Source organism: Thamnophis elegans, chromosome 6, assembly GCF_009769535.1.
Source record: "Thamnophis elegans isolate rThaEle1 chromosome 6, rThaEle1.pri, whole genome shotgun sequence".
NCBI lineage: Eukaryota > Metazoa > Chordata > Lepidosauria > Squamata > Colubridae > Thamnophis > Thamnophis elegans.
This window is the reverse complement of record NC_045546.1, coordinates 32169905-32187202: the sequence shown is the minus strand read 5'-3', so window position 1 is coordinate 32187202 and position 17298 is coordinate 32169905. Positions and strand designations below refer to the sequence as shown.

The window sequence follows — 17298 nt, the reverse complement described above, 5'->3', positions numbered from 1 at the left end:
ATTAGTAATAATCAATAATAGGAAATCTGGCCCATACTCCTCTCATGAATCCAAAAGCCATGACCATTCAGCCATGGTAGGACTGAACTGAAATTGTTTTCTCCCTTCAGACTTCAATAGACTTCAGATACTGTGACAGAACGTCAACAACTTTCACTTGTTTGAGTGGGAACAGATTTATATAGTTGAGGGACATAAGAATGCTAATGATGCTTTACCTCATACTGAGGAATGACTACCTCCTTCATTTCATGTAGATGTTAAAAAGAAGTAGGGATGGCATAGAACTGTAATTCTTTCTTAGTGGTTTGTAAGCAACAGTATTCTAGCATGAAATGAAGGCATTTTTTGTTACAATCTGAGCTACAAATCTTTTACTGAAACAGTAAGTCTATCAGTGTACTGAATATCAAATAGGGGGTTCTCAGACTTCAGAGGTGACTTTGTAAAATCTTCTTTGGAAATATGGAAGTTAGGAAAGTCCTATTTTGCCAAAATATTTTTGCTTGTAGTTATTTCGATTCATATGAATAACAATATTTCTAATTCTAATTATGCCAAATGGATTTCTAGTAAGAAACCTCATTTTAGTATCTCTGCCCATGTACAATAATTACTTCTAAATAAAATATTGCTTTTTTATTTATTTTCCCAGCTGTTCTATGCATTAAAATCCCTTTTATTTATTCAAATGTATGCTCCATCTATCTTTTATGCAATGTTCAGAGTTTACCATGATTAAAAATACACACTTAAAAAATAAAAATAAAAAACAATTAATTTTATATTAATTTTATTCAAATCTAAATAAATTCAACTAACAATGACTTCTCTATGACTTCGGAGACTGGGAATGTCCTTCCTGGGAATACACATTATAACCTGGGATGTGCATGTTATCAGCCAAGTAACTAACTAGGTCAATTACTAGTGAAAGTGAGATGATTCTCAAAAAGGCCTTTTCTGATAATCTATGTAGCCAGGTTAGGCCATAAAAGGAGACATTTCAAGGAATGAGATGCAGCTTCAGTTTTTCTGGACGAACAGTGCAGTCCTTGGTGGCCTCTGGTTGTTTTCTTTCAACAGATAGCCCACCATCTCTTCTCTGTCGGTTACTACAAATGCAATTTAAAAGGCATGGGAAGATCTTTTGTGTCTGAATAGCCAGACACTTAATGATGATTAATACAAAAACACCTATTCCTTTGCACATAGATTTAAACTATGTTATATAAGAATTTTATTTGTCTTTTAAATTCTATAAAATACACTTAGTTCACATGTGCATGCTGGTAAATATGCCAGTTAGTATACAACCCAGGGGTCTGGAAAAATGTGTCAGTCAATAACTTGCATTTCTTGGGAGTTTTTTTCCTAAGAGAAAATTTATGCTAGGCATAAACCTGAGACCAGCACTGAAGTCCCGCAGCCTTGGCATGGTAAATCCCTATTTATCTTGTGTCAATATACTGATTGTGTTGGTTGTTTTGTTTTAATTTTTTGGGCCATAGCTAGGAATTATTTTCCTGAGGTGCGATTCAATATTTAAAGAACTCTAAGACATCCAATCTATACTGCATAATGAGCATCATATGTTCTTATAATAGTATTATATGTTACAGTATATTCCCATTAGATCACATTATGTTCTCATTAGAGTTAACTGAAAACAGCAAGAAAAATATTCTGTGCTCTTAAAGAGATATAGTTTTATGTTTACATTGAAAATAATATAGGAAAAAGGATGTTAATGATTGCTCATTTCAAGAATCAGATAATGAAAATACTTTTTGAATAGTTTTTGATGGATGAAAGTGCTAGTTTGTTTAATGAGTGTTTACCCTTCGTAAACACTAAGCTAGATGTATTCCACATAGTGTAGCTTTCAAAAGTTACAATTGTGGGTAGCAAAAAATAAAGGCAAACATCTATATTCCAATCTGAGAATGGTTCAGGTAAACTGAATTAACTTTGGGAGTAGTATATGTTTATGCAATATAGAAGCAGAATTATATTCTAATTAATGAAGTCAATCTTTATATTCCCCATTGTTCATAAAACATTTCTAAACAAACAAATGCATTCCTATCATTTTCTGATCATAACAATAAATAATGTCTATACATAGACAAATACATAGTAAGAGTATTAGAAACAATTCAGTATATGTTACAGGGGTGCATTCAAAAAGGCAAAAGAATGAAGTGGAGTACACCTGTTCACACTTTCTTAAAGCAGTTGTATGTTTTTCTGGGATTGTCTGACTATTTTCAGCACAATTCTTGGAAAAGAGATATTTGGTTTAGAAAGTTACAGACAGAGCCTCTGAGTGAAATGCTCTGTATATTGGTAAAATAACTGTCTAACTAATTCTTGTATTTCATATCTCAGAAGACATTCTTATGATCCATATCCAGCTTGTTACTGAAACGTGATCAAATAAAATATGTATATTCACTAGCTGCTATAGCAGAAGGAAACCGAAATGTACTTTTCACGTTATGTTGCAATTTATTTACAATATATTTTTTATTTTTTTATTTATTGATATTATTGATGCAGAGGTAGAAGAGATTATTTTTAAAAATGAACAAGCAAAATCATCATCTGGTAATATATTTAATTATGGATTTTCAGATTTTTTTAAAAAAAAATCAAATAATGAGAAATTTATGTCTAATGAGATGTCATCATATTTATCATCCCACTGAGCTTTTTGTTTAAAGTTCTTCATTATTAATGCCTTTTTCATATTATTATTAAATTGTGTAGCCATAGAGTATGCATCAATGGTGCAGCAAGACAACTGTTTAAATGCAGTCTTGAGTTCATAAGCTTACAGGAATGTCTGCTGGCATAAAAGCAGAGAACAGCAACAAAGATGATTAAGGAACTGGAGGCTAAAACATATGAAGAATGGTTGGAGTAACTGGGTATGTCTAGTTTAATGAAAAGAAGGACTAGGGAAGACATGACAGCAGTGTTCCAATATCTCAGGGGTTGCCACAAAGAAAAGGGAATAAAGCTATTCTCCAAAGCATCTGAGAGTAGGACAAGAAGCAAAAGGTGGAAACAAATCAAGGAGAGAAGCAACTTAGAACTAAGGAGAAATTTCCAGACAGTTAGAACAATTAATCAGTGGAACAACTTGCCTCCAGAAGTTGTGAATGCTCCAACACTGGACATTTTTAAGAAGATGTTGGATAACTATTTGTCTGAAGTGGTATAGAGTTTCCTGCCTAAGCAGGGGGTTGGACTAGAAGACCTCCAAGGTCCCTTCCAACTCTCTTATTCTGTTCTAAAACTGTGCCTTACAAGGCTGGCAAATGGTGCTGTCATTACTGTTTCGATGCAAAACATATTATGGAAGTGTTTATGGAATCCCTGGTTCCACTCTCATTTTTCCAAATGCAGTGAGAAAACCAATACCAATTACTGTTCTTAAGATATTGTGAATAAGTATGGTTATGTGTAGGTGGGCGTTTATAATGGTTGGCAAGTTGTCTGACTAATAGGTTACATTTCTGGATCACATTTGTGGCTCAGGCTGTTTCAACTCAGGCCTGACACTCTGCTGAAAGAAGCATTATGTTTCTATTTAAAAATAGCTCCGTGACAAGTCATGCAGGGGGAAAAAAAGGTTGGTTAAGGAAGTTAGAGTGAGGGATTAGTAGTGAGCCCTTGACCAGTGCTACAGTAGGGTGGCAATACAAGCACCAAGTGGTTGTGACTGTTAGCATTTGGAAGTTGCCCATGAAGTAGCTGAAATTACACACATGTAATGTGCCCTCAGGTATAAATGATTAGAACAGTGTTTCTCAACCTTGGCAACTTGAAGATGTCTGGACTTCAAATCCCAGAATTCCCCAGCCAGCAAATGCTGGCTGGGGAATTCTGGGAGTTGAAGTCCGGACATCTTCAAGTTGCCAAGGTTGAGAAACACTGGATTAGAATGTACAACCATATGAAACCTCTTGTTAACAGAAGAAAAAAGAGTAACGTACAGTGGCAGAACCAGGTGCACACAACTAGAAGAAAATAGCCTAGCTATTTCAAGCTGACTTTTACTGACTGGGAGTGAAGAACACTTGCTCAAGAGAATTCTTTTTAAATACAGGTATAGTTCTCTCTGAAAACTATATCTGTATTTACTGTGTATTTATGTCTACATGTATATCTTTCAGTCAGAAGACCATGTAAGATCTGAAAAACACTTTGGAAAATTCCAGTCAGATACTCATAGACCTAATTTGACCTCAAATGTTTTTATTTATCTTCCTTGTCATTTGATGAAACAGCTCCCTTGAGTAAGAGTTCACAAAGCTGTGTTAACACATTTTTTTTACTTAGCCACGCCAGTGTTTTTATTTAAATAATGGAAAGGAGCCTGGAAGGTGGTTTCTCTTGTCTAAATCTCAAACCCCATTGCATCTAGTTCAGAGAATTAATAATGTAGTCTAGTTTTTGGAATTGCGTCTTTTTTTAATCAGTATTTTTATAACAGTGCTCATATTTATAATACCGTGTTTTATTAAACAGTTATATAATTATTACTGATTTTTATTGTATATGTGTGTGTATGTGTGTATATTTGTAGAACTGTTTTTCTGTATTCTCTGTAGTTTGAGATATTAGTTTTAAAAAACCTCAGTATAATTTCTTACAGCTCCTAAGGAAACACATCAAGTTCCAACCAGACCAAAAACTTCTTCCAGTCCTGATACAACCCCAACCAAATCCAGTGAGTAATTCTTTATTTTGAGTTTCAGGAATTTGTTTTAAATATATTTAATAGAGTTCCATCATACATACTCACATAAAATAATGTGAGAGAAAGCACGTATCATGTATAACTAAAATTAAAAACTGGAAAAAAATCTGTTTAATAGGGCGTGGGGTATGCCCGTGTGTGTGTGTGTGTGTGTGTGTGTGTGTGTGTGTGTGTGTGTGTGTGAGAGAGAGAGAGAGAGAGAGAGAGAGAGAGAGAGAGGGAGAGAGGGAGAGAGGGAGAGAGAGAGATGTATTTCAACATACAAATACTAGTGGGAAAAACCCACACATTATAAAATCATTTACAGTATTTTTCTGTAAAAAATAGTTTCTTACTCAGAAATAATAGCAACTATTTATTCTTTTTCTTATCTGTTAAAATATAGGACAGACCTGCCAGCAGAGTATAAAAGAAAAGGATGAATTCATTCTTAGCAACCAGAATAACGTTTTTCCTTTTTAACTACATTTTTGGCTTATTAAAAAAGTTTCCTTTTTTGTAACTTCTCATGTAAAAGATATTTCCAGTTTTAGAAAATAGCCAGGAGGTTGTCTTTGCTATTAACCTAAACAATTTCTTCTGATTTAGAGCATTTTTTGCAACTTGGATTATTCTCAGAATACCTTTAACATGAGAACATTGTACAACAGATGTAAAGTTAACCTTTTATTCTATATATTTAAATCAGTACACATTTAGCTATTATACATGCTTTCTATTTGAATAGGAATATCCATTTTCCCCTTTAAATTAAAGATTTGTAATATAATAGGAACTGACCTGTAAGGATTTTTCAAGTCAATTTGAAAAGTTCAGATTATTTGCTTATTAAAAAAAACATTTCAACCTTCAGCTATTTGAAAAAAATCATATTTCCTAAAAAGAATTATTTGAAAATAAAAGAAATATATATATGTTAGATCAAGGCATAGGATCGAGATACAGGACCCAAATGAGTTGCAAATGCCAGCATTTTTGCCAAACAGCAAAATAGAATCTCCCTTGGAATGAATAGTTGTAACTATTCTTATTTTCCATTTTCCTGAGAAACTGAAATTCTGAAAATGCATTTACTGAAAGGATGAATTAAAAAATGCTGCCATTATGGCATAGGCAGACATGGTCTCTGCCATACACTGAGATACATTTCAAAGGGAGTTTCTACGACAAACTCCTCTAATTTAGATGAAAAAATATTGTTTTCTCTGCTATTAATATAGAGTAGTCCAGCTAGTATCTGCCACATTTGTTAGAATTAACCCTTTCAGAATTTGCAAAGATTTGAAAAAATAGTGTAGGAATGGATTTTGAGCCAAATAAATTTAAAGTGACACCATCCTTCTTTCAAGAAAATACTCTGTTGTAAGATTTGCAATCTAGACTATAAACTGTTAATCCAAAGAATAAATTTAAAACTATAAGTAAAGCAGCAAATCTCATTGTTTTCCTTCTAGTTCTTCTGGTCTCTCTTGTGAATTCTTTTGTGAATTCTATTATTTTTTATAATTATTTTTTCTTGAATTACTATGATAAATAATTCTCACACAAGAACACCATTTCATATCAAGTGTGTTGCTCCTTTTCAGGTCTAAATATCAAACATGATCCATCCAAACCTAAAAATCGTCCTGGTGAAAAAACACAACAGTCAAAACCAGGTAGATATATAATTGCTATTTTATATCACACTGTTTCTTTCACTAAAACTGCACCATTAAACTTCCTCACTGCAAGGATATATTTATGGATGCATACAACAAATCCAGACAGGACAGAATGTTGGATATAGTAATTCTTAGATTGCAGCCACCTTTTTCCCTTTTAGAGATTATTTACATAAAATAGTTTAGTACATTGCGTATAGTTTATCCCAGGACTCATTTGCAGGATCTTTTGGCACTCTATCCCTCTCTCTCTTTCTCTTTTCCTCCCTCCCTCCCTCTATTTTTATATACATTTTCACTATATATATATATAGTGAAAGAATATATATATTCTTTAAAATAATAGATTCTTTAAAATAATCCTTACATGGCAAATCATTAAATGTTATAATTTGCTCAGGAGTTCAGCCTAATTATGTAGTCTGACAATGTACTATGGAAACTTTAAAAATAATAAATAAGATCCCTTTTAGCCATTGATGTTATATCCTATTGTTACCCCATCCATGATAATTACCATGAACTTGCTAATTAATGTCCATAAATCCAAAGAAAGGTTGATGTTTTCAGAAACTGTGTATGTACTTAAATTCTCAACTTAGAAATAAGCCTTAGACAAATATTTAATATCAAATGACAACTATGCCATAGTTGTAATTCAGCTTTTCTTTTCTATAGATATATGTATGTGAAAATAATAATGAATCTACCCTAATACATTTCACTCGGTATATATGTTATATAAAAAGCATTGCATAAAATGATTTCTTAATGGAAACTGGAATAGTGTTAAAACAGTACAGTTGGTTTGCAATAACATGCCATTCTAGTGTAACATTTTCCCTTGCATAGTAGCTTTTAAAAAGCAGTGTATGTTACTTTTCTCAAAAATAAAAAATAATAGCAGTAGCAATAACAAACTTATATACCGCTTCATAGTGCTTTACAAAGTTAGCATATTGCCCCAACAATCTGGTTCCTCATTTTACTGACTCAGAAGGATGGAAGGCTAAGTCAACCTTTAGCCCTTCAGGATTGAACTGCTGGCAGTTGGCAGAATTAGCCTGCAATGCTGCATTCTAACCACTGCACTACCATGACTCTTTATAAGCATTTACTTCAATACTTATCCATATCAGTTTGACAAGGTATTGACAAGCTCAAAACAAGGGGATCCTGGTCCATTTTAACTTGCAGCACACAGTATTGCTGCCTTTATTTATCTTGCCCCACTTGCAGATTATCTGTGGACAATTCACTTATCTGAAAAACATCCATCTGTGTAAGCAAGGGCAACAGCAAGTAGAAGTCCAGAAACCCTTGTGTATACTAGGTGGGGAGCTCATTCAATATAAAAGATTGTGAAATTGCAATAAAATCCTTCTGGCTAAGATTTTTTTTAATGTATTGGAGAGTAAATTATTTGGAACAAACTACATTAAACAAACTACTGAAAAATAACTTTTTTAATGTTTCCATTTCTTTCATGATGTCTCCATTTTTTGTCTTGCAGAAATTATTCCATTCTCTCAAGATTTTATTACAACTATGGTGCCTGTTGCCCCTGAAAAGACAAAGGAAACACTTGGTAATTATGTACAATAAAAATGATGCTCCTTTCTTGGGGTTTTTTGTTTTGTTTTGCAGGACAAGAAATTCCCAGTACCATTTTTGTACCATTATTTTTGTATTTTTGCTCTTTTTATATGCTCAGCTGTCCTTGGCACAAACTATGCAGTAAATGCTGACTTTCACATAAAAAGGTTTAAAATAGCAACACCACTTTAATATTATTGTTTCATGTACTAGTAGTTGAACAATGTTGTTGAACGTCCTGGCAAGGGAGATTACTTACCCAATCATTTTATCTGACCTCTATCATATTCAGGTTACTTGTATTTCATCTGATGCAAGTTTGAGCCAGTTTCTTTGTTTCATCATTCCAATTGTTTATGGAGCATTTCCTTCTATTTTAGTTTCTTAATGTTATACAGTTAAATGTGCTCCATCAAACTAAAATAAGGAAGAGATGTATATTCAAAAGGAAGAAGGGAGGAGGAGGGGGGGAGAATGAGCAGGAGTAAAGGGAAGGAAGGAAGGAAAGAAGGAAAAAAGAAAAAGGGAGGAAGGGAGGAAGAAAAGAAAGAAAGAAAGAAAGAAAGAAAGAAAGAAGAAAAAAAGAAAGAAGACAGCGAGGGGTAACTGTTCTGAAGGTGGAGGAAATAGAAAAAAGATCAAGTCACCTGTGCTCTAAATCTTACTTGCTTCATTAAACCTCACAATATATGTGATTCTCTCAGTGAAGAGAAACAGCCACAACTGATTGTACATAAAGTGCCTGTACCTGTTTCTTTGCAAATGCAGAATAATAGATAGAGAAGTATTTTTACAGGTAATTATTTGTACTCAAAGCCATAGGTGCCAATACAGTATACATATCTATCAGTATACTACAATTCTATCAGTGTGTTCCATGGTCATATTATGGACACAGCCACAATGTCTCCTGCATGGAAGGAGCTCCCATTTCAATCCAATTATGTCAACACAGGGGAAAAATACTAGCTGGTGAAAACTTTGAGTTAACTTAGTCTACGGAGACATGAACTAGCCATATGTGTTATAAATAAAATAAAATAAATGCAGAAAATGATAGTGCAGAAATTTCAAAAGTTCAGTGTTGTCCAAATAGATCTTTTGAATTCATGTAAACATATTCTGCTAATTTTATCTCCCATAATGAAAATTCTAAGCAAAGTAATACTTGTCATTCAGAAACCTTTAAATACAAAGATGATGATAATGATGATGATGATGACAAAATATTATTGCAATAATAAAAATATTGCCTTTCTTTTTTAACCTTCTTCCCAAGTGACTTTCATACCAGCTTTTACCACTGATAAACAGATGCATTCCTGCACAATATAATCCAAGTTTAAATTCTTATTTTCCTTTCTCCCATTGAATAGTTCATTCTTAACCAATCAAATTATCCATGCCAACAGTGCTACAGACCAAATCTAGTAACTGAGTCTCATTTGTATATGTTCATATTATCATCCATATTTTAGTTTCTGTATTTTTAGAGTAAGATAGCCAACATTCGCCCTGCTTGCACCTAAAAGACTATTTAGAAGAGAGAAAAAGTTTCCAAAGTATTGTCCTGCTGCCAGATTAGCACAAATATCTCAACACAAGAAGAAAAAGTTGTCATAAAATTTGCTTCCATAATCATGATTGTTTTCTTTTCTGTTTTTGAAGGCAGACTAGAAATCCACTGCAAAAAAACCTTTAAAAATCACTGAAATTGCTACTAACATTGCTAGTAACTGCTGTTACTTTTTTTTTTAATCATATCAAATTTGAAGAGCTTTTCTTTGGGACAAGATATATCTAGCTGCCTTGAATATTTGTGTATATAGAGATATACATACACACAAATATTATGACCATGCTTGAAATGTGCATACAACTATTACATCCAAAATTATTAAGAAGTACCTTTGTGGTTACTGTAAAAACATAATCACAAGCTCAAACGTGCACTAGTTTTCAGTACTTCTATATCATCTTTTACCAATCCTATTTCATGGTCAGAATACCTGACATAACAATCAGTGGTCTCTTTTGTAAATGATTTGCAGGTCTCCTAGACCTGTTAGATCTCTTGGCTTCCTGTGGCATTCTTAACCATGGATCACCAGGTTTGAGCTTCCTTGGACCAGAATGATTGATCAAATTATTCATAACCTTACCAAATCCCAGTTACACTGTTATGCTTAGCTTGAAAATGCCCGAGAAGCTACATCAAGCAAAAAATGCAACTGTCCTTGTTGATTTATATTGGGTACAGGAGCTGTTACCAATAGACTTCTGGGTCTGGTTTACTACTTCTAAATTCCTTTATCACTTGGGTCTTTATTGCTCTCAGGATCACTCATTTTACGTGGATTCTACTCAGTATGCTAAATAATATCTTTTTTTCTATCTTTCTTATTCAAGATATTGTTTCTTAGTTTAACTATTTCTCCTTAACACTGATTATATATCATTGCACTGTTTCAAGTCAGCTACCAGAAATACGTGGAATCATCTGTTTTTATCTAATGGTTTTAAGTCATGTACCCTTATCTGAATAAAACACAAGGCATGATTTCTAATGAATATCTCACTCCTTTTCCAGATCCAAAAGAAACACGCCTTATTCCTTCAAAACCCAAATCATCTGACAAACAAGAAAGAAACAAGACTAAACCTGGTAATTGCATTTTGATAAAATTCATATAGATGGGATTTTTGAAACTGCTATTAGTGTTTGGAAATCTAACTGATGCAATATCTTGAAATACATCAACATAAACTTATTTTAGTTATCCATAATGGCTCATAACAAAGCTATATGAAAAGTTTTTTTTTCAAAAGAGCCAATATGTTAAGTATTATTGGTATAATACTTGCTAGTGCATTTTTATATAATATATCACCATCAGTAGTAATATTACATTTCAAAGTCAAATTTTAATATGTTATTCTCTTTTTCTCTCACACACACCACACCACAAACACAATTGCTGTTTTCTAAATTTGAAACATGGCTTCATGAAAAAGTGATTGAGGAAAGTTTGGCTTCTCTATTTGCACAAAGAATTGTGTTTTATTTTTATTTTTATTTTGCCCGTTGTCTGTTCTTATTTACTTTATTGGTAATAGGGCAACCAAATCATAATGGAAGGAAAAGAAGGGATAGAGGAAAAATGAATAATAACTTTTTATTCATCTCATATTTCTTCTTCTCAAACTAAATAATAATAAATGATAGGCTGGGAGGACTCTTTATGTATTATTTCTATTAAAATAACTGCTCAGCAATTCAAAGTATATTATGTCTCTTAGAAAGCAAGGAGAGCAGACTTTCTAGGACACCATTCCCATCAGGCTTAATCAATGTGACCATTGATCATGGTTTATTGGATTAGAAGTGAACAACATCTAGACAATCAGAGATCAAATAATCAAACAATTGCACCTACCAAGCTTCAGAATTTTTGGGCTAGCAGCAGGAACTTTAATTCCTTTTTATTTGCAAAAAGAATTCCCATAAGGAATGTCTGAATGTAATCTGTTCTTTTAGCTTTGGTTTGGCTTATTACTAGCATTTATTTTGCCGTCTGAAAGATAAGATTTTGGCAATAATTGGGATTAACAGTTAGTTATTAATATATTTTGGTTTGTTTGCTGTAGGGTTTTAGCTATTCAAACTACTAAAAATGCAGCCAATACCACAGAGCCAAAACAACATTGGCAATGTAAAGCATACAAATCTTTAAAAAGGGTACTATGTGGTGATAACAAAGTTTATGGTGGGATGTAGCCAAAATCACACTGAAAACTATGGCAAATGGATATGAATGAAGTATAGACAAGACAAGTCTTATTAAGACATAAACATTTGAGTTAATCTTTCTCAAATCTTCTTTAGTGCTAAAAGAAAATTAAGAATGACCTCCAGAGAATTTTCCAATATTGCCATAAACTGCTCTTTGAACAGAATAAAAGGATACTAGGAATACATTCAGTTATGAATATTAATACGATAAGTAGATGGCAATGTATTAGGATGCTTTTTTCTTATAATAATATTGCTTGTTATTCAATTTCCAAATCTGGCTCACAAAACTACCCAACTGTGGCTGTGACTTTGCTTTTGTTCCCTGCATTTTAACTGCAGCATACCCAGAATCAATTCAGCTTCACTATCATGTTTCCAATTGTTCCAAGATATTTGAATGATTTATTTATCTATACTTTGAAGTTAACTGGAATGAGCATTTAATTCACTTAAATTTCATGCAGACTTATGAATCAGTGTGTATGTGTGGGGTGTGTGCACATATGTGCATGCATGTAAATATACAACATAAATTCTCCACCTGTATAGAAACTTAGGTGGAAACTTAGGTGGAAACTTAGATGACTATACAGAATACTATGTCAAACAGATTTCTGAATCAGAAATCTTATTAATTCTAAATTTCCCGATGTCAAAAAATAATCTTCCTAGAATACATGTAAGATTGCTTTGATGGTTTAGTACTTTCTGTTTTGAAAGTCATAATATTCTATTTAAAAACAACACTGGGTACACTTAACGTGTTTAATTATTTTGTTTTAGCTTCATCTAAACTGAACAACAAAGTGACAGTCACCAAAACGCCACGTTTGAGAAAAGGTATAGCCCTCAAAATAGGAAACCCATTCTACTAAAATCAATACAGAACCATAATCTAGCTGATGAATTTATTACCTTTGATTATTAAAAGCAAAGCTCTGTCTGGTCCTTGAAATACTGAACCATACTTTGGATTAATTGAAGAGAATATTTGTATCCTAAGGTTGAACTGTGTGGTCCTTGGTGCTACTTCCAGCTTCAATCACATATGTAATGTCCTGCTTGTTTTCTTACTTTCAGTCTCTTTGAAAATATTCAGTGTGATTCTTGCCCATGAACAGTTGTTCATATTTAGAATAGCATTAGAATAACAGAGTTGGAAGGGACCTTGTAGGTCATCTAGTCCAATTTGCTTTAGTATATAATACTGCATACCGTTTTCCCACCAAAGCCTCTCTAAATTGCATATTGTCCTCTGCATCACCATAGCTGCTTTCTGTCAAAACATTACATACCAGTCAGTGTTTTGCTGTTGCAGATTACAAAGTTAAGCTGTATCTCAGTATGCTTACCTTTCCTCTTGTATTAACTGGAGCTAGCTAAGATGCAACTTTTGGATAGCTAATTTGGTGGAGTAGTTAAAACCAGTGAACTTGAATGAGGAAAACTGGAATTTTAATAACTATAGTGAAAATAAATATATCATTGTCTCCAGTCAGTTCCTAATAACTTTGACATTCCTTTTTTCAGTTGTCCACAGAACAACACCTGCCCCTCCTAAAATCAGAACACCAGGAGGACCGTCCAAGACTAAAAAACCAAGAGGTAACAGTTAAATATTATTCCTCATATTGTTGAAATGTTTAGTAGCAGCACCTTTACTTTGTTGCAGATATGTCAAATGGTATACCTTGTGGTCCTTTTCTTATTTCTGTAGACAGATAAATATAAAACAATAATATAATTGTGAAATAATTAGTTTTAGTTCTACAACCAAATGCCAGAAAATAAAACCATTGAGTAGACATGTATTTAATGCTCTGTTAATGCTTATTTTACATTAAGAAAGTAGCAATAGCTGCAAATAAAGAAAGAGATATAATTTGAACCATAATTAACCTTTATCTCTGACAGATTCTAACGGTGATTATTCAAGTATAAATATGTCTTAACTTTTGGATGTGCCATAATTACTTCCATATACATTTTGGGATGGAGGGCAAGAAAAAATGTAGTGGTTCTGACACTTTAATTGCAGCCTGAAAAGTGAAACGCCACCAAAGACTACAGAGCGAATATAAACAATCTGCTTACTTATTGAAAATATTTGTCAAATAAATTGAGTTAAGTAAGACAAATTTGGATTTTAAAAGTTTAGATTGAAAGAAAATCAAAGTATATAGGCTCTGAAATATAGAACTATTTCTGTTTCATAGTAGATTTTGATACTTCCTTACTAATCCTTAAATCAAAATAAATGTTGTATTAAATAAAGAGACAACAAATATTGTGTCTTTGTACAGAACAGTTCATAATAATGAAAGAGCCGAGGTGGCCCAGTGGTTAAATGCAGCACTGCAGGCTACTTCAGCTGACTGCAGTTCTGCAGTTCGGCTGTTCAAATCTCACCAGCTCAGGGTTGACTCAGCCTTCCATCCTTCCGAGGTGGGTAAAATGAGGACCTGGATTGTTGTTGGGGGCAATATGCTGACTGTAAACCGCTTAGAGAGGGCTGAAAGCCCTATGAAGTGGTATATAAGTCTAACTGCTATTGCTATTGCTATAATTTATGTTCTATATATTTAACATAAAAGAGACAGTTTGGTATGTATGTATGTATGTATGTTATATATATATATATATATATATATATATATATATATATATATATATACATACATACATACATACATACATACATACATACATACATACACATACATACATACACACACACACACACACACATACACACACAAACAAACAAACAAACAAAATAAAATAATTTGGGTAAAAAAGTGAAAGACCCTCAAATATTTCCTTATAATGCAAGAATATATTTAAGGACTAATCTTTCTTTTCATCCCATTATTTGCAGACTGTTCACTAATTTAAAAAAAAAAAAACAACCTATATTTTGATATTTCATCTCTTTTTCAAGCCTTAAAAGAAAACTAGCATCATATCATACATAGTTTATGTTTATTGATCAAAAAGATAAAATTCTATAGTATTCATGTATAGCATCCGAAATTATATTAAAAATGCAAATATAAATAAATAAATAAAATAAAAATAAAACATCGGATTGTGTACTATTTAATGAACTCTATTTCTGTGCTCTCTTGCCTACTGTTGTGGACAATTCAATTATATTATCACATTTTCTATAAAAATGTATGCCTAGAGGAATAGCCAGACCCTTTTCTTTTAGATGATGTGGCTATTTCTTGAGAAATTTACCTTTCTGGCATTTAGTCTGACATTTGTTCTTGTTAAAAAAATACATTCTTGACTAATGAACAGAGTCAATTCCAAGTTAATAGGAACTTGGGTAAAGTATCTTTGGCCATGAATTCCCATCTGTCAAAGCAACCTAATTGTTTACCTGGCTTTAATGTCCACACTTCAAAAGCAGTAGACGATTTGGTTGGACATTTAAATGTTCCAAATATCCATGACCAAATACAATTGCTCAGAAAAAAAAAAACTAAAGGAAGTTTGAAGCAGCACCAATAGTAGACTCTGCCAGGGACTTCAGGTTCTGAGAATGGCCGAAAGATGCCAGTTGGTGATGTATCTATGGCAATGAAAGCTTGTCTGTGTAAGATTTTCCATTTTAGATCATTTTTCAATTGTCAGACAAAACATTCCCCTTTTTTTGTACTGGTTTTTGGAATTTTAAAACATCCTGTGGGCTGTCTTGCAAAACTGTTGAGTTGGGGTTGCCCCAGGAAATATAACCAAATACAAAACTGAAGAATGTTTGGAATAGATACACACAAATTGAAACAATGTAGGTTGCAGCACTCAGAATTTTTACGTTTTAAAAAAAGCTTCTTAGGCACTTTAACTTACAAGCTGGATACCTGTGCTTCGCGATGAAACTATGTGATCGGGCTATGCAGGAGAAATTTGATTCACAATCCGTTGACTCAGTGGTAGTCAGTGATTGAAACACATAAGGGAATATTGCTTCCACCGCCTTGAGTCCGGAGCAGTTCCATAGGTGGAAGATGTAGACATTTTGATGAAGTACCAACATTTAGTACTGTAAGGAGCCCCAGATCACTCCTGAGTGAAGGAGTGGAACGTCTGCCAGTTTGAACTGAGGTAACGGAATGTGAGGCAACTGGCAGCTGGAACAGAGTTCTTTTCAGGTAGGGAGGGAGAGTAGAATTCCTTAGCATCAGAGCGTGTTAATTACTGTATAAGAAATACTAATGATCTGATGGCCATTATGAAAATCCTTTCTTAGTGAGCACTTAGAAGCCAAGAGGAACATATGTGCCAAATTTCAAGTTTGGAGGTTTTATGGTTCTGGAGATTTCGTGGGGAGTGAGTGGTATTTGGCTTTTATATATATAGATTTATATTGGCTACCCAGTGGATTATGAGCAGCATACAAAACTAGAAAAAAAGACCCCTGTAAACAGCTAAAAGCACTAAATCAGACAATCCTAACCAATCTGCCCTAATAAACAACAAAATCAATAAAACAAATTAAAGGGCTATTAAAAAATAAAAAACCTCAAACTTGGCTTGGCGCCAAAGCCAGCTTTTAAAGGATTATATAAACAGTTTTGGGAAATGTCTAGGTATTAGAAGATGTCTATTTTTTACACTGCCACTTATGCCATACAATGCTAAACTAGGACAGATATTGTAAGACTATAAATATATATACCGGTATGCATAAAAATTTCCACTTGGTGAAAAATGTTCAGTCTATGTCAAGGGTGGGATTGAAAAATGTTAGCAACTGGTTCGGTTGCTGGGTGGGCGTGGCCATGGGGGCATGGCCTAGTCAATTTCCTGTTGGCAGGGATAGTGTTTTTGTCCTCCCAGGCTCCGGAGGTTTTCTTCGAGTTTCTGGGAGGGCAAAAATGGCCTACCCTGGGCTCCGGAGGACCTCTGAAGGCCATAAACAGGCCCTTTTCTGAATTTCTGGTAAGCCCATTTTTCACCCTTGGAGAGCCTCGGGGCACATACCTGGCATCTAAAACAGGTTGCGTGGACACTCCTGGGAGGGGCAGGGTGGCGATGTCAGACAGTCCTTGCAACTACCGGTTTAGTGAACCAGATTAAAAATAACATCCAGTTTGTCCGAACTGGTTTGAACCAGCTGAATCCCACCCCTGGTCTATGATCCTGAGAGCCTAAAATACACATGTTCCTTCATGTGAAAACAGATATGGTCTTCCTCCTACAAGATACAATCTTACATATGTGCTGCATGGAAGAGCCAAGGTGGTGCAGTGGTTAAATGCAGCACTGCAGGCTACTGCTAGATCAGCAGGTCAGCGGTTCAAATCTCACCGGCTCAGGGTTGACTCAGCCTTCCATCCTTCCGAGGTGGGTAAAATGAGGACCCAGATTGTTGGGGGCAATATGCTGACTCTCTGTAAACCGCTTAGAGAGGCCTGAAAGGCCTATGAAGCGGTATATAAGTCTACTGCTATTGCTATAGA

The 17298-nt window shown here is 33.9% G+C and overlaps 1 protein-coding gene across 1 annotated transcript in view; it reads left to right on the top strand.

Moving 5' to 3' along the window:
• Positions 1–17298, top strand: part of ABI3BP (ABI family member 3 binding protein) — a 134333-nt gene that overhangs the window by 96792 nt on the left and 20243 nt on the right. Inside the window, exons 54-59 of the mRNA XM_032220287.1 lie at positions 4667–4741; positions 6358–6429; positions 7949–8023; positions 10622–10696; positions 12611–12667; positions 13358–13432. Of these exons, the coding sequence (XP_032076178.1) occupies positions 4667–4741; positions 6358–6429; positions 7949–8023; positions 10622–10696; positions 12611–12667; positions 13358–13432 (429 nt within the window). The remainder of the gene's footprint in view (positions 1–4666; positions 4742–6357; positions 6430–7948; positions 8024–10621; positions 10697–12610; positions 12668–13357; positions 13433–17298) is intronic.